Source organism: Theropithecus gelada, chromosome 4 (genome assembly GCF_003255815.1).
Source record: "Theropithecus gelada isolate Dixy chromosome 4, Tgel_1.0, whole genome shotgun sequence".
Classification (NCBI taxonomy): Eukaryota; Metazoa; Chordata; class Mammalia; order Primates; family Cercopithecidae; genus Theropithecus; species Theropithecus gelada.
The window spans coordinates 83,187,315-83,209,254 of record NC_037671.1 but is presented as its reverse complement, the minus strand read 5'-3'; the positions used below and the strand labels follow the sequence as shown (position 1 = coordinate 83,209,254).

Here is a 21,940-nt window from a genome sequence, read left to right as displayed (position 1 = left end):
TTTTACAGATTTTAGTATTTGTTTGTTTCTGGGTCTCTTTTCTGTTGGCTTTTTTTCTTCTAGTTTCCTGACACTTTTTCCTGCCTCTTAGAAGTCTAGTAATTTTTTATTGGATATTGGGTATTGTGAATTTTATGTTATTCAGTGTTTGGATTTGATTTTCCTCTTTTAAAGAGTATTATTGAGCTTTGTCTGGTAAGTAGTTGATCCTACCACTTGATTTCTTTTCAAGGCTTTTCTTATGCTTTGTTAGCGGAAGTCTAGAGTAACTCTAGTAACCTCTAACCCTACTGCTAAAGCACATCCCTTTTGAGGCTTCTATTGGATGCCCCTAGTGATCAATGAGGACTCTCCACTTAAGCAGATTCGAGTTCAAAAGTCTCCCTGTCTTGTATGAACTCTGAGAATTGTCTAACTTACAGCATCCCACTTGTTCTTGGCTCATTTTATGCATTAACAGCTTAGTATTCAACAAAGATTCAAGGGCACCCTATGCAGATTTCTGGGGCTTTGTTTTTACTTAGGCACCTCCTCTCTTGATTACTGTCTTATATTTTCTAAATTGCCTCAGCCTTTCTGAACTTATCTCTCTCTCCTCTACTCAGTGAGACTGTCCTGATCTCCCGCCCCTGCTCAGTACTTCAGAATGTATGTGCCTTCAGGTAATTGTAGGGCTAGCTCCCTTCTTTTCTTAGGAATCATTTTTTTTGCTGCCAGTTTTCTAATATTTGAAAATAGTTGTTTTATATATTGTATTGTTTACAAAGAAAGTACAATCCCTTTAACTCCAACATGGCAGAGGAGAAAGTCCTCTAGATTGGCAAAAAAGTTAAAAATTTGCAGCTACGTTTGCCAATAAAAGATGAAGAATGTCTTCCGAAAGGATCTTTTACTTTGCATATGGTTTATCTGAACTTTAAGAACATTTTTATTTCTGAAAATAACATTTTTGAAGTTATAAGGATAGAGAATCATAGAAACCTAGTAACTTGAATATGTAACATCTTCCTGCGAAAAAGGTCAGAATGGTACAAGTGAATATTCTGATTGTTTTCTGAACAATGTGGAAGAGCCTAGATATTATCTCTGATGTTTCTCATATAAGAATCACCCTCTCAAATTAGTTTTACTCTTTCATTTTTATGTAAACTTAATTTGCCGTGATGTTTGTTCCTGAAATCTCTGACATGTGCTGTTTTTCTTTTCTTTGTTTCTTATCTCTCATTTCTGTGTCTACCAATGACACTTCCTTCTAACTTCAAATGTACTTTATTCCCGTTTCTGGGGAGGAAGTCAGTCATTCATGTGCTGGATGCTAGTATTTGCCTGTAGGCTGTTTAGTTACTACATGAAAATAATAAAATACAGTTTTGAAGAATGCTTGTTAGATTGGCACTTTTCCCAATCAGAAATAATACTTGACTGTATAAGCTTTTGATTTGGATTAAGTACAAAAGTAGCTATAGTAGGCTGGGTGTGGTGGCTCACGCCTGTTATCCCAGCACTTTGTGAGGCCAAGGCAGGTGGATCACGTGACTTCAGGAGTTTGAGACCAGCCTGGCCAACATGGTGAAACCCTGTCTCTACTAAAAACACAAAAAATTAGCTGGGCGTGATGGCAGGCACCTGTAATCCCAGCTACTCAGGAGGCTGAGGCAGCAGAATCGCTTGGACCGGGAGGCAGAGGTTACAGTGAGCAGAGATCATGCCATCGCACTCCAGTCTGGGCAACAAGAGCAAAACTCCGTCTCAAAAAAAAAAAAAAAAAGTAACTATAATAATGTTAACAGCAATAATTACTATAAACATTATAGCTAATCATCTCAGCAATCTTTTGAGAAAAGTCCTATTATCCCCAATTTACAGATGGAAAAAGTAAAGCAAAGGGAGTTTGTGGCCTGCCAGTGGTTCTGCAGCTGAAAGTAGTGGAACCAGGAATTGAATCTAGGCCTTCTGGCTCCAGGTGATGCTCTTAAGCACTATGCCATACTGCCTGAACTGTTTCTAACACTTTATTTACGCAGTCACACACACACACCACAGCGCCTCCCATTGGTTCCCGAATCCTAAGCAGTTGTCCAAGTTCAATGTCATATTCTCCCATATCTCCTCTTTCCTCGTTCATCATCTTTTCTTAAGCAATTCTAATCTCGCGGGTTACTTAAAATTCGGTGGTTCCCACCTAGACGACTAAAGTCTGGATCATCTTGTATTGGTCTCAGCACTTAGAAGTGTGCCTAATACAAAGTAATTACTTTTAACTGTCTTATGATTTTAACTATATGTCTACTGATACTTAAAAATCCCAAGCAGCATTCTTTCTTACGTGGAAGAGAAACAAAGGTGAACGTCTCAGCCTCAGAATACAGATACTGACATAGTTAACCAACTAACCTAGTTTATCTACCTAAGTTACAATATACATGCTGTTCCAAGCTCATATTTCTTATGAACTAAAATGTAGATGTTTCTGTAGCCATATCTCACTGGAAGCATCCCTGTTTCACTCCCAAACCCTCTCAAATTCATTTCTTAACTTCCAGTATTAATTACAAGTTGTCGTCTTCATCTTCATTCTAAGAAAAGAGTAAAAAACAGGCATTCCAGAAGTAGACTCTAGTACCTTATGTAGTCTTTTTCCCATCAGGCCATCCTGTTTCTCAATGTGATGTAGTTTTTTGAAATACAAATTAGATCATGTTTGTTTCTAAAATGACCAGTTCCACTCTGAAAAGGTGTTCCCTTTCATAGCCACAAATCTGAATAAATACTGTGAACAAGTTAAAAATTGAAGAAGACATCCTGGTCAAATAATTCCTGTCCAACCTTGCCCGTAAGTAGACTGAATGCCTGAGTTAACATGGAGACACCTTTTCCTTCTCCACAAAGTCATTGAGATATAATTTGGAGGCTTTAAATAAGAAGCACTCAGGATTGGGAAAACAGCAAAGGTCATATAAGGCCAGTAGTTACCTAAGGAAAGGGTCAGAGATCTTTCATAAGTACTAGTTAAGACTTACAGTAGAGATACCTGTAGAGACAAAAAAAAAAAAAATCAGTCAACCTAAGAAGCAAAATCCAACCTTTTAAAAAGTGGCAAGATTTCACAAAAGTCCTTCCTTTTATAAGTAAGCAATCGGTCATGTTTGTCTTTTAAAAATAAATATTAAAGTCTTATTTTAAAGGTAATACAAGATCCTTTGGACAGCTCTAAAAGTTTTTATTTGGTTAATTATATAAAAGACTAAAAATATAAAACTCTAAGAACTATTTGAAAGTACCATAATGACATAAACCAAAGTCTTATAAATTGAATGCTCATTAAATCTTTGCAAAAGAAAAAGTTCTTTTTTTTTTTAAATTGTACTTTAAGTTCTAGGGTACATGTGTGCAACGTGCAGGTTTGTTACATATGTGTACATGGGCCATGTTGGTGTGCTGTACCCATTAACTCGTCATTTACAATAGGTATTTCTCTTAATGCCATCCCTCCCACCTCCCCCACCATATGACAGGCCCCACTGTGTGATGTTCCCCACCCTGTGTCCAAGTGTTCTTTCTCGTTGTTCACTTCCCACCTGTGAGTGAGAACATGCAGTGTTTGGTTTTCTGTCCTTGCGATAGTTTGCTCAGAATGATGGTTTCCAGCTTCATCCATGTCCCTACAAAGGACACGAACTCATCCTTTTTTATGGCTGCATAGTGTTCCATGGTGTATGTGTGCCACACTTTCTTAATCCAGTCTATCATTGATGGACATTTGGGTTGATTCCAAGTCTTTGCTATTATGAATGGTGCCACAATAAACATACGTGTGCATATGTCTTTATGGTAGCATGATTTATAATCCTTTGAGTATATGTCCAGTAATGGGATGGCTGGGTCAAATGCTATTTCTAGTTCTAGATCCTTGAGGAATTGCCACACTGTCTTCCACAATGGCTGAACTAGTTTATACTCCTACCAACAGTGTAAAAGCGTTCCTGTTTCTCCATATCCTCTCCAGCACCTGTTGTTTCCTAACTTTTTAATGATTGCCATTCTAACTAGTGTGAGATAGTATCTCATTGTGGTTTTGACTTGCATTTCTCTGATGACCATTGATGATGAGCATTTTTTCATGTGTCTGTTGGCTGCATAAATGTCTTCTTTTGAGAAGTGTCTGTTCATATCCTTTGCCCACTTTTTGGTGGGGTTGTTTGATTTTTTCTTATAAATTTGTTTAAGTTCTTTGTAGATTCTGGATATTAGCCCTTTGTCAGATGAGTAGATTGCAAAAATTGTCTCCCATTCTGTAGGTTGCCTGTTCACTCTGATGGTAGTTTCTTTTGCGTGCAGAAGCTCTTTAGTTTAATGAGATCCCATTTGTCAATTTTGACTTTTGTTGCCGTTGCTTTTGGTGTTTCAGACATGAAGTCCTTGCCCATGCCTATGTCCTGAATGGTATTACCTAGGTTTTCTTCTAGGGTTTTTATGGTATTAGGTCTAACATTTAAGTCTCTAATCCATCTTGAATTAATTTTCGTATAAGGAGTAAGGAAAGGATCCAGTTTCAGCCTTCTACTTATGGCTAGCCAATTTTCCCAGCACCATTTATTAAATAGGGAATCCTTTCCCCATTTCCTGTTTTTCTCAGGTTTTTCAAAGATCAGATGGCTGTAGATGTGTGGTATTATTTCTGAGGACTCAGTTCTGTTCCATTGGTCTATATCTCTGTTTTGGTACCATTACCATGCTGTTTTGGTTACTGTAGCCTTGTAGTATAGTTTGAAGTCAGGTAGCGTGATGCCTCCAGCTTTGTTCTTTTGACTTGGGACTTTGTCTTGGCAGTGCGGGCTCTTTTTTGGTTCTATATGAACTTTAAAGCGGTTTTTTCCAATTCTGTGAAGAAAGTCATTGGTAGCTTGATGGGGATGGCATTGAATCTATAAATAACCTTGGGCAGTATGGCCATTTTCACGATATTGATTCTTCCTATCCATGAGCATGGTATGTTCTGCCATTTGTTTGTGTCCTGTTTTATTTACTGAGCAGTGGTTTGTAGTTCTCCTTGAAGAGGTGGTTTACATCCCTTGTAAGTTGGATTCCTAGGTATTTTATTCTCTTTGAAGCAATTGTGAATGGAAGTTCATTCCTGATTTGGCTGTCTGTTTGTCTGTTACTGGTGTATAAGAATGCTTGTGATTTTTGCACATTAATTTTGTATCCTGAGACTTTGCTGAAGTTTCTTATCAGCTGAAGGAGATTTGGGGCTGAGATGATGGGGTTTTCTAAATGTACAATCATGTCATCTGCAAACAGGGACAATTTGACTTCTTCTTTTCCTATCTGAATACCCTTGATTTCTTTCTCTTGCCTGATTGCCCTAGCCAGAACTTCCAACACTATGTTGAATAGGAGTGGTGAGAGAGGGCATCTGTGTCTTGTGCCAGTTTTCAAAGGGAATTTTTCCAGTTTTTGCCCATTCAGTATGATATTGGCTGTGGATTTGTCATAAATAGCTCTTATTATTTTGAGATATGTTCCATCAATACTGAATTTATTGAGAGTTTTTAGCATGAAGGGCTGTTGAATTTTGTCAAAAGCCTTTTCTGCATGTATTGAGATAATCATGTGGTTTTTGTCTTTGGTTCTGTTTATATGCTGGATTACGTTTATTGATTTGCGTATGTTGAACCAGCCTTGCATCCCAGGGATGAAGCCCACTTGATCATGGTGGATAAGCTTTTTGATGTGCTGCTGGATTCAGTTTGCCAGTATTTTATTGAGGATTTTTGCATCGATGTTCATCAGGGATATTGGTCTAAAATTCTCTTTTTTTGTTGTTGTGTCTCTGCCAGGCTTTGGTATCAGGAAGATGCTGACCTCATAAAATGAGTCTGGGAGGAGTCCCTCTTTTTCTATTGATTGGAATAGTTTCAGAAGGAATGGTACCAGCTCCTCTTTTTACCTCTGGTAGGGTTCGGCTGTGAATCCGTCTGGTCCTGGACTTTTCTTGGTTGGTAGGCTACTAATTATTGCCTCAATTTCAGAGCCTGTTATTGGTCTATTCAGGGATTCACCTTCTTCCTGGTTTAGTCTTGGGAGGGTGTATGTGTCAAGGAGTTTATCCATTTCTTCTAGATTTTCTAGTTTATTTACATAGAGGTAAGTTTATAGTATTCTCTGATGCTAGTTTGTATTTCTGTGCGATCGGTGGTGATATCCCCTTTATCATTTTTTTATTGCATCTATTTGATTCTTCTCTCCTCTTTATTATTCTTGCTAGCGGTCTATCAATTTTATTGATCTTTTCAAAAAACCAGCTCCTGGATTCATTGATTTTTTTTAAGGGTTTTTTGCGTCTCTTATCTCCTTTGGTTCTGCTCTGATCTTCGTTACTTCTTGCCTTCTGCTAGCTTTTGAACGTGTATGCTGTTGCTTCTCTAGTTCTTTTAATTGTGATGTTAGGGTGTGGATTTTGGATCTTTCCTACTTTCTCTTGTGGGCATTTAGTGCTATAAATTTCCATCTACACACTGCTTTAAATGTGTTCCAAAGATTCTGGTATGTTGTGTCTTTGTTCTCATTGGTTTCAGAGAACATCTTTATTTCTGCCTTCATTTCGTTATGTACCCAGTAGTCATTCAGGAGCAGGTTGTTCAGTTTCCATGTAGTTGTGTGGTTTTGAGTGAGTTTCTTAATCCTGAGTTGTAATTTTATTGTACTATGGTCTGACAGACAGTTTGTTATGATTTCTGTTCTTTTACATTTGCTGAGGAGTGCTTTATTTCCAACTATGTGATCAGTTTTGGAATAAGTGTAATGTGATGCTGAGAAGAATGTATATTCTGTTTATTTGTGGTGGAGAGTTCTATAGATTCTCCAAAGGCATCTTTATGTTAACATTTCAATAAACTGTTCTTATACAGACTTCTTCCTTTGGAAATCAACAGCCTTTTCCTGGAATTTGACTTTTTTGACAGTGTGGTCTTTGTACTTTTAATAATTATTTTCTTCAGAAAATTACAGTGATGATTTTGAAGATGAGTATGTTGGTGCACCGTTGACTACTAAAGATGAAGAGACGCCTTCCAAAGAGAATTCCAAATCAGAAAAAATAAGTGTACCCAAACAGGTATATATCAATTATATATTTGACAGTTTTGCAACTTTTTTCATCAACCTGGCTGCCTGTTGCTATATGAAGAGCTCAAAAAATGGAGTTCTTCATAATCTTGCTCATTGTTGTAAACTCACAGGTCTCTTAACAGTTAAACATTTTCTTAATTCAAGATATCAAATTAATGTAAATCTTAATGAAAAAAATTATGACAATTGATGATTTTATGAGAGGTTTTTGGCCAGGCACAGTGGTTCATGCCTATAATTTCAACACTTTGGGAGGCTGAGGCAGGAGGACTGTTTGAGCCCAGGAGCTCAAGGACAACCTGGACAGCATAGTGAGATCTCATCTCTCCAAAAAATAAATCCTTAAAAAATTAGCAAAGTATGGTGGCAAGTGCCCATAGTCCCAGCTACTTAGGAGACTGAGGTAGGAGGATCACTTGAGCCAGGGAGGTCAAGGCTGCAGTGACCTGTGATCATGTCACTGCACTCCAGCCTGGTTGATAAGTGAGACCCTATCTCAGACAAACAGACAAAGACTTCTTTTGGCAAATAAGTTAAGCTTAAGTTAAGCTTTAGAAATTGAAAGCTTAATTAAAATTTCAAAACTAATTTTTAAACAAGTATATTAACATACTTTTTCTTTGGTATGACTTGCCTTTATGAAGTGTAGTAAATGTTCCTCCCTGATATTTATGCTAGTTACGTCTGAAACTTACTTGGCTAGGATAAGGAACGACATGATTCCATTCATATTCAGTGGTGCTTCATTCTCTGATTCTCTCATTTCCCAGTTCTTACCAAGAATTGTTCAGGGCTGCTTCTTCATATTGCCTACCTTATAGAACTTATCTTTGAAGCTATCTAATAGTAGCTAGAACAATTAATATTGTTGTTTTGTTATTTGTTATTACTATTTATTTGATCTGTGTCTGGGCACAGTCTCTTTGGTTCTGTGTGTTAGGACTAGATGTTTTAACGTGAATAAAATTGTAAACTCAAGATAAACACTTTTCAGGTATATATAAATCCTCTTATTTTTAAATTTACTTAGTATTTGGTCCTTGGGTGTCTACGTGTCACTCAGTTTTGAGGGAAAAATGAGATGACCTTAGAAATAATATCGAAATTAATGTGACTGATGAATATCCTTAGAAATTTAATAAGATTTATACTTGGAATATGGCCATTACAATATTTTATTGAAAAATGAATAGGTCACCAGCCTGGCCAACATGGTGAAACCCCTTCTCTACTAAAAATATAAAAAATTAGCCGGGCATGGTTGGCATGCGCCTGAGGTCCCAGCTACTCGGGAGGCTGAGGCAGGAGAATTGCTTGAACCGTGGAGGCAGAGGTTGCATTGAGCCAAGATCGAGCCACTGCACTCCAGCCTGGGTGACAGAGCACGACCCTGTCTCCAAAAAAAAAAAAGAAAGAAAAAAGAAAAGATGAATAGGTGCGTAGAAGGCATAATACCGTGGTATATTTAGAAGGTGTACCATATATAAAAAAATGTATCAGCCTAACTGTGGAAGCTTCAGAGCACTGTCTGGGTAAGAATCAAAATAGGAAGGATTAAAGCTCTGTTATTGGAAGATCCCACAAACTGCCTACCCAAGTAGGAGGTAGAGGTGATATTAATAGGAAAACTTATTCTAAGGGAACCTCTAATATTGAAGAACTTCATCTGTCTTGCTGTTTGGTGGCCTGTCTTTCTGAAAGTTGTGTCTTTTGAAACATAGATGAAATAGTGAGTACAAGGTATTTGGCCATTAATTTTGAACAATAAGTGAAAATAGACTGGTAATGTTATAATTGCAGAACTCTTGTGTGAAATAGCTCTGTTGTCTTGACATTCAAAAAAACTAGAGAATTCTTGAGCAAGGTAGATGAGCAAATGGAACTTAAATACTTTAAGCAAGAATTTGTATTGTCTGAATTAATTTTGGTAATTGCCAAGGTTCAGAAGAGAATTTTAGATGTTCCGTCAGAGCTAGTCTTGAAGAATTATTGATAAATGAGAGTGGTTGGTGAAAGAAACCTAGAAAACACAGTTCCTGATCTTTTCAATGTGGAATACAAAGCCCTGGATTTCAGATTTTGCTGTTATTTGCATTGTGGTCATTTTACCTAATTTTGATTTCAAAACATGTCATCATTTTCCTTTTTTAATTTAGGAAGAAGAAAAAACTGGCATGCTAGCTAATGGTAAATATTATTTATATTCATCTTTTAGTTGGCAAAAAATTAGTCTGTTCAGAATTTCATCTAAGTAATTCTGAATGAGTCACTATCTGTGTTTGTTTTTAAATATTTCTAAGGAATTAAAGTTCCTGGCTTTTCTCAATAATGTGTTTCTTTTGTCTATTTTGAATCCATTCTGTTATATTTAAGATTTTTTTTACTTTTCTTAATGCCCTTTGCCTTCCGTGTGTACATGTACACTAGGCTGTACATAAGCATAGATATGTATGTTGATGTTAGTCTACTGTCTTCTACATCGGAAGAAAATCATATTTGTTATATACATACACACGCATATAGATAAAACATGCTTGTTACATGTATATATAAGATTATATGTTCTTTGTATATAAGCATTTATCTTTCTTTTTATATGCATTGCATATGTTTTTTTGTGTTTGAGAGACGGAGTCTCGCTCTGTCACCCAGGCTGGAGTGCAGTGGCGCAATCTCGGCTCACTGCCAGCTCTGCCTCCCAGGTTCACGCCATTCTCCTGCCTCAGCCTCCCGAGTAGCTGGGACTACAGGTGCCCGCCACCACGCCCGGCTAATTTTTTGTATTTTTAGTAGAGACGGGGTTTCACCGTGTTAGCCAGGATGGTCTCAATCTCCTGACCTTGTGATATGCCAGCCTTGGCCTCCCAAAGTGCTGGGATTATAGGCGTGAGCCACCGCACCCGGCCTGCATTGCATATGTTTAAAATAATTTTATTCGATCAGCAGAACCACTGAGTTTATCTACATTCCTTACATTTTTCTTTTATATTATTCCAGTTGTGCTGCTTGATTCACTAGACTCTGTTGCAGAGATCAATCTTGATGAACAAGATCAAATAACACCTAAGCCAAGGGGCCTACCAGAAATGACTGAGAATGAAATGACAGGAACAGGTAAAAATGTTTGGAAACCTGACTGTTCTCTAAATATGGAATGCTTTATGAATAATTGACTACATTTCTAAGGAAATGTATATGTAATAACCATATTGATAATGAAAACTTTAAATCTCACATTTTTCTACCATATGTAATAATTTAATTGAAATTTGCACAATGCAAGTAGGCCAAGTAAAGTGAGGTTTTAAATAAATATTTATTAATAAATGAATAAATGATGTTGATAAAAGTGTAGCACTGTAGGTGAACGTTAACTAATTTTCTATGCCTCTCCAGAGTATTCCGTTAAATCTGCCATGTGTAGGAGAAATGGGACTTTGGTCTTATTGTGCTTTTCGGGTAGTCTTTAGGAAAAAGCTACACCCCATCCCCAAATTCTGAAATACCTGAGACCAACTAGACTTTCCTAAAGCTTATAAAGGTCTTCAAGATAATGCCTTTTCAAAATTTTTTAAAGCAGTGAAGTGCACATCTTCAATTGAAATCTTATGTAGAACTCTCATAAGTAAAAATGATATTTTATCAGGATAAATATTTAAACTTATATTTGTTACATTTGTTCATAAAATAGGTGAGGATAGTAATGGTCTTTTGGAATTTTTGAAATTAGAAACTATTGAGATTGTTACGGTCTCATATCACCATCAGCCTTCCAGTGTGTTTGTGTTTTTTGTTTTTGTTGATTGAATAGTATAAAAATACTCTTGTTTTATCACATAAATAGCTGCAAGTGGGAACTTTTTAATCAGCTTGCTTTGCAGTCTATGGATACTGGTTAACTAAACCAGTTCGGACACTTGATAAAAAAGAGTAATGGAAATCACTAACCAACTCAGAAATCACTAACCATCATCAGCTTGCATTTCATTTGGGTTTTTTTTTTGCTTTTTACTTTTTAATTGATATATAATATACCTATAGAAAAGTTTGTGGTATCACAATAGTGCAACTCAATGAGTTTTGAAATACCGAGCACACCCATGTAATTGGCAACCAGATAAAAAACAAGAGGACTTTAACCACAGTGTCCATCACATCTCTTATTTCTAGTCACTGTCTTTCCAAGAGTCACCACTATTTTGACTTGTTACATCTACTTTCATTTTAAAATATAAAGGTCAAAAAATTACAACTATAAGACATAATTTCCCCATCAAGACACATTACTCACTTGTTGCCCAACTGAGTATTCCACCATGATGTAAGCATGTGCTGAGTGCGTGTCCCCCAGTTTTACTGCTGTTGATTTAAGGAACCATGTCACATACGTGCTTTGATAGTCTGTCCCCTTGCACAGTTTTCAGTAGGCAGACATGAATTTTTTTAAAAGGCCATCGTACAGCTACAGCTTTTCTGATTAACAGTATTTTATAGGAAATTCATGTACTCAGGATGACCAGAGAAACTTTATTCTGAGATGTGCATTGAAACAAGTAAAGAAGAAAGCAAAATTATTAAAAATACTATAATTACATAATGTCTTCAGATTACTACAGTTACAGAAATGGTACATTTGAGTGTGCAGATTAGCTTCTATTATAATGTTTAAGTTTTAAAGCATGATTTAAAATGGAATTTCAATAATACATCTGTGAAACCCATGATTTTCTCTGAAAAACTGATAACAAAATCAGTTGCATACACAGTATGAAAACCAGTACTGTAGGTTTTAAGAAAAACTCAGAAATAAAATATGTATTTCTAAAAGTAAAAATTTTATTAAGATGATCTAAGCAGTTATATAAAGCTGTAGTTTTTTGGTCTTAATTCTTAAATATTCTTGACTCCAGGATAATTTGAGTAGTCCGTTACTTGAACGTAGTAGAGCATGAACTTACTATCATGTAGATTTGGATTCATATTTTCAACCTTGCCAGTTAGCAGCTATGTGACATTGGATAATGAGTACCTACCTCTAAGCATGTTTTCTCTTCTTTAAAATGAACCCTCATGATGGTCAACTGAGATGAAATATTGTCCATAGTACATTTTTAGGAGTCACTAAACAGTTACAACTTTGTTGTTGTTATTATCGTCATTATTTATGTCAACCCTGTGTTACTAATACATGCTGCAGTAGAGAACCTAGAGTTATACAGTATAAACACTTGTTGGCTGCGGGGTATTGAATTTCTGGTGTTTAAAATACATACTTTAAAGTCTTCAGCTAGGTGCATTGTTTCCTGCCTGTAATTCCAGCACTTTAGGAGGCTGAGGCAGGTGGATCACCTGAGGTCAGAAGATCGAGACCAGCCTGACCAACATGATGAAACCCGGTCTCTACTGAAAAATACAAAAAATTAGCCAGGTGTGGTGGCACGTGCCTGTAATCCCAGCTACTCGGAAGGCTGAGGCAGGAGAATCACTTGAACCTGGGAGGTGGAGGTTGTAGTGAGCCAAGTTCATGCCATTGCACTCCAGGCTGGGCGATGCAGTGAGACTCCATCTCAAAAAATAAATAAATAAATAAAATAAAAGATATACTTGAAAGTCTTCATATGAGTATGTGAACTAGGTTTAACAACTGAAAAATTCAGTGGGGTTTTTTTTTTGTTTTACCATATCACTTCATGTGTTAAGCAGCTAACTTTAACAACCATTGGTTAATTTTCAAACACTGCCTAACTTTAAACATTGTCAAAGATTCTCTTTTGTTAAAAATATTATTTCTGAAATTCTTTGTGCTTTGCTGTATCAAAGAGGTTAGTAAATATAGGACTTAAGGTTTCCTAACACCAGACTAGATCTAACCTTTCATTTACTTTCATTTGTCTCACAGGCAAGTACCATTTTGTGCTATGCCTCCATTACTGGAGTCATCACAGGATGACAGTGTTGCTCCATGAAATTAGACCCTTTCCTCTGCAAAATAGTATCTGGCACTTCTCAACTTTCTCTTTTATTTTTTTATTTTTTATTTGTTTATTTTTTTTTGAAATAGAATCTTGCTCTGTTACCCAGGCTGGAGTGCAGTGGCGTGGTCTCTGCTCACTGTAATCTCTGCCTCCTGGGTGCAAGCGATTCTCCTGTCTCAGCCTCCCGAGTAGCTGGGATTACAGGTGCACCTCACCACGCCTGGCTAATTTTTGTATTTTTTTAGTAGAGATGGGGTTTCACCATGTTGGCCAGGCTGGTCTTGAACTTTTGATCTCAAGTGATCCGCCTGCTTCAGCCTCCCAAAGTGCTGGGATTACAGGCGTGAGCCACCATGCCTAGCCTCAATTTTCTAAAGTTGAAATATATGAGAGCTTTTGACTTATAATAATACATAAAATAACTACAGAGTCTTCTGTTTTCAATGTAAAAGGCAGATAAGGAACCCCTTTTCATGATATACTTGGAAAAAAAAGTTAACTTACATAACCATGAAATTATTTTTAAAATGACTTAGGTTAATAACTCAAGTTAGAAAAGTACCATTTTCCTGCCATTTTTTGAGCAGCCTCTTCTACCTCTTTTTTTTTTTTTCATTTCTAACTTTTAGATCATTTGTTTTTCTGCATGTTTGCTCTGTTGTTGCTTAAAAGCCTAGAACCTATTCTTTCTGACACCTCATACCTACTAAATTAGGTATGAGCATTTGATACTATTATGGTCTTTACCATTGAAGTAATTTCTTTTATGTATGCTCAGCAGATACTTGCTCAACCTGATATTTTTGTAGAGGAAAAAATGGCACCGTGTGCTTTTCCTTTTTTCTTGAAAATTAATGATCTCTTTCATTCATGCTACAAGCAAGACCTTTTTCCTCATGTCCTCTTGAAAATCTCTGCCCTTCAACTGTTGGCTGTATCCCCTTCTGTTTTTAGTTTATTTAAGCAAACTTGTTATTTGGGTATACTTCATGTAGCCATGGGGACCTGAAGCACTAGCTAGAAAGACATCTCATTGTAAGGCATTCTTACACAATCTTGTATGTAGCACTTGGCTGTCTCTTTTGTTTAGAAGTTGTGTATATACACAACTTACATTGTATATATAGGAAGATGAGACTATATATACTATTTTATTTTTAATAACTGGTTAATTAACCATGGGTATGAAGAGAAGAGATTAGTCACCTGTTTTTCTTCTTTTTTTCCTGTCTTCTTTGATTCATTATTTTCCTCTAATTTTGAAAATTCCACTTGTCAGTAATAAAAATTACAAAATGAGTAAGTACTCAAAACTGTGCAATCATTATTAACATTAAATTTTTTGAATTCTTTTTTCTAGAATTTGTCAGTTGGTGGAAAGAGAGGGTATATTAGTCCATTTTCGTGCTGTTGATAAAGACATACCCAAGACTGGGTAATTTATACAGGAAAAAGGGTTTATTGTATTTACAGTTCCACATGGCTGGGGAAGCCTCGCAATCACGGCAGAAGGCAAGGAGGAGCAAGTCACATCTTACATGGATGGTGGCAGGCAAAGAGAGCTTGTGCAGGGAAGCTCCTGTTTTTAAAACCATCAGATCTCATGAGACTCATTCACTATCATGAGAACAGCACAGAAAAGACCCACCCCCATAATTCAATCACCTCCTACCAGGTCCCTCCCACGACACATGGGAATTGTGGGAGTTACAATTCAAGATGAGATTTGGGTGGGAACACAGCCAAACTATATCAGAAGACTAATAGGGAAGGAAGAGTGAATGATGACATCAAGGTTTCTATTGTGACTGACTAAATAGTGATGTGATTAGGAAATACTTGTAGTAGAACAAGTTTTAGTAGGGAATATAATGAATTCAGTTGGGGAATATGTAGATGTGATATAGGACAATCTAGATGCCTGTTAAGTTGATATTCAGAAAAGAGTTATAAGGACGCAAGACATAGATTTTGGAGTCATAAGCATATGGGTAATAGTTGAAGCTAAAAGTCTTCATGAAATTAGCCAGGCCAAAAAACTAGTAAGTGAGGTGTTCAAAAGAAGAGGACTGAAGATGGAGCCCTGAAATGAACTATAGAGCATAAGAGATGGAAAACTGCCGTCAAAATGGTGGTAATAACAAAAAGAAGAAGGCATGCAGAAGAAACAGTTACCAGGAAAAAAAACAATGTATGACCTCTCTGCCTTTTGGCTAAGATAAAGTGAAAAAGACAATGTCAGATGTCTCACATAGTTGAAGAGAACTAAAGACAAATGGAGTTGGTCATTAGGAAACTGCTTTTGATCATAACAGCTTTAGCAGGATGTTGGAATACATTGGATTGCAAAGTTAGAGGACTGAATTCATTGTGGTTGAAAAAGTGTAGATGACAGGATGCTTGGTGGTACAGAGAAGCAGAGAGAATGGTAATGGTAAAGGAGAGGTAGAATCCTTCAAAGGAATTTTTTAGTTTGGGAAACTTAAGAATAGTTTTATCCAATGCAGAAGGAGTTGATTAAGAATAGTAGTAGAAAGAGCAATGACTAGTGAAGGCAGATTTTATACTTACCACATCAGGACACGCCTCAACTTGTTCAAAGAGTTGTTGAGCCTGCTGTGAATCCATGCTGGTAGGCCATAGCTGCAAATTACCTAGTTGGTACTTAACCCTACTTTTGTATTCCTAACAGGTTAAGAAATGATATTAGTGTTTTATAGTTCTCATGTATTTGTGGTGTAATTATTTCTGGTGATTACGTTTATTTCAGCAGGTGTTTCCTATGGGCAAAGCAGTAGTGATGTTGAAGCCCTACATCAAGCTTATTGTCATATAGCCCATTCATTGGGAGATGAAGACAAACAAAAAATTGATAGTAATACAATGGAAGATATCAAGAGCTCAGTGAAAGGTCATTCTCAAGAAAATGAAGAGAATTCAAAAAACATCTCTACTATGGAATCCGGTAAAAACTGATAGATGAATTTTTCAATTATTTGATATCCTTTCTAAAGAGTTTTTAGTGTAATATAATTAAAATACAATTTGCTGTAGTGATTGTTTCTCAGTCTCTGAGCTTAATTAAAGAGTTTTTTTCAGCCGGACGAGGTGGCTGACACCTGTAATCCCAACACTTTGGGAGGCCGAGGTGGGTGGATCATGAGGTCAAGAGATTGAGACCATCCTGGGCAACATGATAAAACCCCATCTCTACTAAAAATACAAAAATTAGCTGGACATGGTGGCGCATGCCTGTAGTCCCAGCTACTTGGGAGGCTGAGGCAGGAGAATAGCTTGAACCCAGGAGGCGAACGTTGTAGTGAGCCAAGATCGCACCAGTGTTCCTCCAGCCCTGGCAAGAGAGTGAGACTCTGCCTCAAAAAAAAAAAAAAAAGATTTTTTTCAAATGAAATACAGGAATCATTGGCTTAACTATAAAATTAGAGCCAAACACAAAACAAAAATTCAGTTTCTTTTTTTTTGAGACGGGGTCTTGCTGTGTCACCCAGGCTGGAGTGCAGTGGCACTGTCTTGGCTCACTGCAGCCTCCGCCACCTGGTTCAAGCAGTTCTTTTGCCTCAGCCTCCTGTGTAACTGGGATTACAGATACCTGCTGCTACGCCCAGCTAATTTTTGTATTTTTAGTAGAGATGGGGTTTCACCATGTTGATCAGGCTGGTCTCGAACTCCTGACCTCAGGTGATCCACCCGTCTTGGCCTCCCAAAGTGCTGGGATTACAGGTTTGAGCCACTGCGCCTGGCCTAGTTTCTTTTCCAATATGCCTTGATCAAATTAAGAAGTCACTTAAAGGGACATTTTTACTCTTTTGCCTGTACATATACTAAAGTTGTATTTTGTTAGAGAACAGCATTTCAGGATCAACCAAATATGTACTGAGAGTGTGTTTGTGTATAAATATTTTTTGATAAATATATTTAATATTGATATTTGAGATATTTATTTGATATTTCATAAGAAAGGAAGTTTTCCTGGTATAAGGAAACTTAAGATGGAAAACCAGGCTTATTGCATGTACTGTTTTGTTAACTGTGTCAGAGAAAATATAATTTTGGTGCTATTACACATGTAAATTAAGCAACCTACATTACATTTTTTGTTTCTGCTCTTTTTTCCGCCTCTTAGATCTGCCCACAGTAGAGGAGCTGATGAAACCTATCAGAATAGATTCCTTTGGGGTCAGTGGTTTTGATTTACAACCTGTGAGGTATGAATTTTTTTATTTATTGTTTTGTCATTGGAAACTTTTATAGTCATTTGTTCTATGTAATCATTCCTAGTGAATGATTAATGACTAATATTAGCTTGAGTCTACCTGTGAGTCATTACTCTCTTCTTTTTATATTTGTCCTTACTCAAGTCATCAAAAATCTTGGTCTAAATGAAAAAATAAATAGACGCTATAAAAAAGTTGCTGCCACCAAATAGTCCTAAAGGTTTTCACTGAAAAATACAGACTCCTCAGCTTTAAATAGTGCTGGAACAGTTCATTCACGATGAGGGAGAAAGTGAATGTTATTCTGTTTATGAGTCATAGATTTGCTTCTTTATAAACCAGTTAGTTTTGACTTAGTCACAGACTGGCTGTCATCTCACAGGGTGAGTTTTGTAGCCACAAGAGAAGTGATCCTCATTAAAATGCTTCAGGTCCAATACAGTTTAGTGGAAGTATGTGTAACCCACTGTCATTCTTCAACACGGAGTAACACGTCACAGTAACCTTATCATAGACAGCGTTACTTTTATGTAGCACTGAAATGTCATTTCCAATCTCCCACGCGATCCTCATAACAAGTAGAGAAGGCGTCTTTATGCCCGTAATTCAAGAAATGAAACTGAGATGAACTCAATTTCCTGGTAGGTGATAACAGCTAACATTTGTCACATTTACTTTGGGCAAATACTTTACATGTATTATTTCATTTAACCTTACAGCAACTCCATGGGTTATAGTCCATTATTATCCCTGTTTCATAGACAAGAAGACTGAAGCCTAAGAGGTTAAAATAAATAAAGCCATTGCCTAAGGCCATAGAGCTGTGGACCAGGAACACAGGCCATTCATGTGCCTAACCACTTATATTGTCAGGTCTTTGATCTCCATAAAATACTTCTGTGAAGTAGCCTGTCATTCATTCATGTTGTCATTTGTTCATTTGTGTCTTCAACAGACATGTTTTGAGCCCCCTTCCTATACTATATCCTCATGATGTAAATCCACATGTGATGATTTCCTGGCCTTGTTTCTACATTTGTGCTAGTTGAGAAAAAAATGATGCAGTGAACCTTACACTAAAATTCATTCACTTCAGTGCTAAGTCTAGTAGTCTTCCATTGATCTATAGTGCTAATAAGTATTTTTAAAGGAGAGATTGTGCCCACTCATCATTGCTCTTTGGGGGTATGTTAGTGATAACTAAAGAGATTTTCTTACATGTCTTGTGTCTTTGTTGTTATAGATAAAACAATTTCAATAATAGGAATTCTAAAATAGATTTTTACATTTGTGTTTAAAAGCTTAAAACAGATATACTTATATTAAAGGTATAACAGTAATCATATGTAATAGAAATGTCAGTAATATGATCTCTAGTACACATACTTAAAAATTTTTTAGTAAACTCTGGAGTAAATGACCCTAGCTGCCATAACATAATCCTTGAAATCTTAGTAGGTTATCATCAAAAATGTATTTCTTGCTCATATCACTGTCCCTTGTGGGTCAGTGGGGTTGAATTGGGGCTCTGCTCCACACAGTCATTTAGGAACCCAGGCTACTTCTGTCATCAGCACATAGTTTTAAGATTTGTTATGACATCATCCAACCAGTCAGTAAGGAAAGAAAGAGAATGGTTTTACATCCTCTCTTTTAACTGTCTTAACACAGAAGTTTCATATGTTTCATATCACTTCAGCTCACATTCCATTGGTAGGAACCAGCACATCTAGCTAACTAGGTCCAAGGAGGCTGTGAAATGTGGTTTGTTTCTGTGCCAAGAAAGAAAAATGAATTTGGTCAGTATCTAGTCATTCTCTGCCAGGATATATCTTTCTAATAACAAAATATCAATTTCACTCTTCTTCATATCCAGACTCACTTATCCCCTTCCCCAAGCAGGCATCCCCAAGCCCCATTCAGGACTGTATGCATCTGAAAGACCAGGATTTCCAGGTGAAACACAGTCCTCTCCGTCAGGTTTGAGTACAACTCCTCATTGTCTACCAGTGGATGAATTAAAAAGACAAGGTTATATACTTCCTCGCCCCCATCCCAATATATAATGGTGGAACTGCAGTAGATATGCCCTTTCAGCAAGGAAAAGTATGAGGAAAATACAGTAATCAATGTTGCAACTTTGAGAACCACTGGAAAGAACTTGTAAAGGCCTCCTACCTTGGGAATAGGGATTTTCCTTGATTAGGTTATTATTCTATTAAGAAGGGGCTATCTTAAATCTATTATTCTATATAGCCCCCATTCCATTCCTTGGAGGATTTGTCTTGTATTTTATCACCATTGGCTACAACTGAAGTGGATTTTAGGTTGAGGGGTATACCCGTGTTGGGGGATACACTCCCTTTTCAATCCACTTCCTGCCTACAGGTAGCTTTAAGTTTCCCAGTCACTGGCTTTTGGGTTTCTTGTTTTTTTTTTCTTTTGAACAGGGTTATGGTTTCTTTGACATTATATTCTTTCAGAAAGTTTAGTAACCTAGCAATCTCTTTGGTCCCAGTGAATTCCATGTGCCAGCGATGAAATTTAGAGTTCTTTGCTACCCAGAATCTATAAGGAACTTAAGCAAATTTATAAGCAAAAAGCAACCTCATTAAAAAGTAGGCTGGGCACGGTGGCTCACGCCTGTAATCTCAGCACTTTGGGAGGCCGAGGCAGGCGGATCATGAGGTCAAGAGATCGAGACCATCCTGGCCAACATGGTGAAACCTGATCTCTACTAAAAATACAAAAATTAGCTGGGCATGTGGCACGCACCTGTAGTCCCAGCTACTCAGGAGGCTGAGGCAGGAGAGTCGCTTGAACCCAGGAGGCAGAGGTTGCAGTGAGCCGAGATCACGCCACTGCACTCCAGCCTGGTGACAGAGCAAGACTCCATCTCAAAAAAAAAAAAAAAAAAATGTGGGCAAGGACATGAACAGACATTTTTCAAAAGAAGACATGCAGTCAACAAGCATTCGAAAAAATGTTCAACATCACTAATTATTAGAGAAATACAAATTAAAACCACAATGAGATGCCATCTCACACCAGTCAGAATAGCTCTTATTAAAAAGTAAAAAACAAACAAAAGAAAAACCATGCTGGTTGCAGGGAAAAGGGAACATTTATACACTGCTGGTGGGAATGTAAATTAGTTCAGCCATTGTGGAAAGCAGTTTGGCGACTTCTCAAAGAACTTAAAGCAGAATTACTGTTCAACCAGCAATCTCATCATTGGATATGTACCAAAAGGAATGTAAATTGTCTACCATAAAGACATATGCATGCATATGTTCATTGCAGCACTGTTCACAACAGCAAAGACATGGAATCAACCTAAATGCCCATCAGTGATAGACTGGATAAAGAAAGTGTGATACATATACACCATAGAATACCATGCAGCCGTAAAAACGAATGAGATCACATCCTTTGCACCAACATGGATGGAGCTAGAGGCCGTTATCCTAAGCAAACTAATGCAGGAACAGAAAACAAAATACTTATGTTCTCACTTATCAATGGGAGCTAAACATTGAGTACATATGGACAGAGAGATGAGAGCAACAGACACTGGGGCCAACTTGAGAGGTTGGGAGGAGGGTGAAGATCGAAAAGCTACCTATTGGGTACTATGCTTATTACCTGGGTGTGAAATAGTCTGAATACCAAATCCCCGTGAACAATACCCGTATCCCTGAACCTGGAATAAAAGTTAAAAAAAAAAGTTCTTTGCTAGACAAAGGTTTTAAATCTGCTTTATTCTTTGATTCCTTGTCCCTCAAATTTTTTTCTCTGCGTTTATTTGCAGTTCTCTGGATATTTGGGGAAACAATACCTTAAATGTGAAGATGATACTCTTTTTTTTTTTTTTTTTTTTTTTTTGAGACGGAGTCTCACTCTGGATGACACTCTTAATATGATCTTTGCTAAGGGACTGGGTCACTCCTCACTCTTCAACCAAGAAGTCTCATGAAATCTTGCTTTTTCATAGTATTCTTCAAGGCTGAATCTTACAGCTTGAGTCTACAAAGAGAGAGAACCCATTTCTAGAGTTTCTAGATTCTTTCTATTCTCTCTAAATTCTGCTTATAAACCAGCTCATTCTGTGTTGAGCTCATCAGTTTTTTGGTAATATCTTGTCAAAAGAAGCTAATAGTAGCCAGCACTTAACTCCTTGTTCTTTCCCGTCATTTCTCTTAGTTCTCCATGGTCGGCTGGCATGTGGTCTGCCTTACAAACTTTTGTAGATGACAATTTAGCAATGTTTTGCCACTGTAAAACATAGGCTGCCATCTCTCCAGACTCTAATTACCAGTTTCCTGCCACCCTAAACCTGACAACTAAGCCAGTAACAAATAAGTTGGGTTCTTGGCATCATAGCACTCACATTCTAAAGGGAAGAACTAGTAAATGGTCCCATCTAGATGGAAGTTGGCAAGGAAATATAGTTTAGTTGGTACCCAGCAAGAATGAGAAACAATTTTGATTAACATCTAGCCAGGTTCTGCTGCTATGAAGAAGGAAAGAACTATTATATTTTTGATGATTCCAGCTACTTTAGAAGCTTCTAATGGTTACCGAGAAGTCAATCTACAT

General features: G+C 37.1%; 1 protein-coding gene across 2 annotated transcripts in view; it reads left to right on the top strand.

Moving 5' to 3' along the window:
• CEP162 (centrosomal protein 162) overlaps positions 1 to 21,940 on the top strand; it is a 105,291-nt gene that overhangs the window by 16,397 nt on the left and 66,954 nt on the right. For both annotated transcript variants that reach the window (XM_025384453.1, XM_025384454.1), the window contains exons 7-11: positions 7,002 to 7,117; positions 9,288 to 9,318; positions 10,129 to 10,245; positions 15,880 to 16,071; positions 17,251 to 17,332. In XM_025384453.1, the coding sequence (XP_025240238.1) occupies positions 7,002 to 7,117; positions 9,288 to 9,318; positions 10,129 to 10,245; positions 15,880 to 16,071; positions 17,251 to 17,332 (538 nt within the window). The remainder of the gene's footprint in view (positions 1 to 7,001; positions 7,118 to 9,287; positions 9,319 to 10,128; positions 10,246 to 15,879; positions 16,072 to 17,250; positions 17,333 to 21,940) is intronic.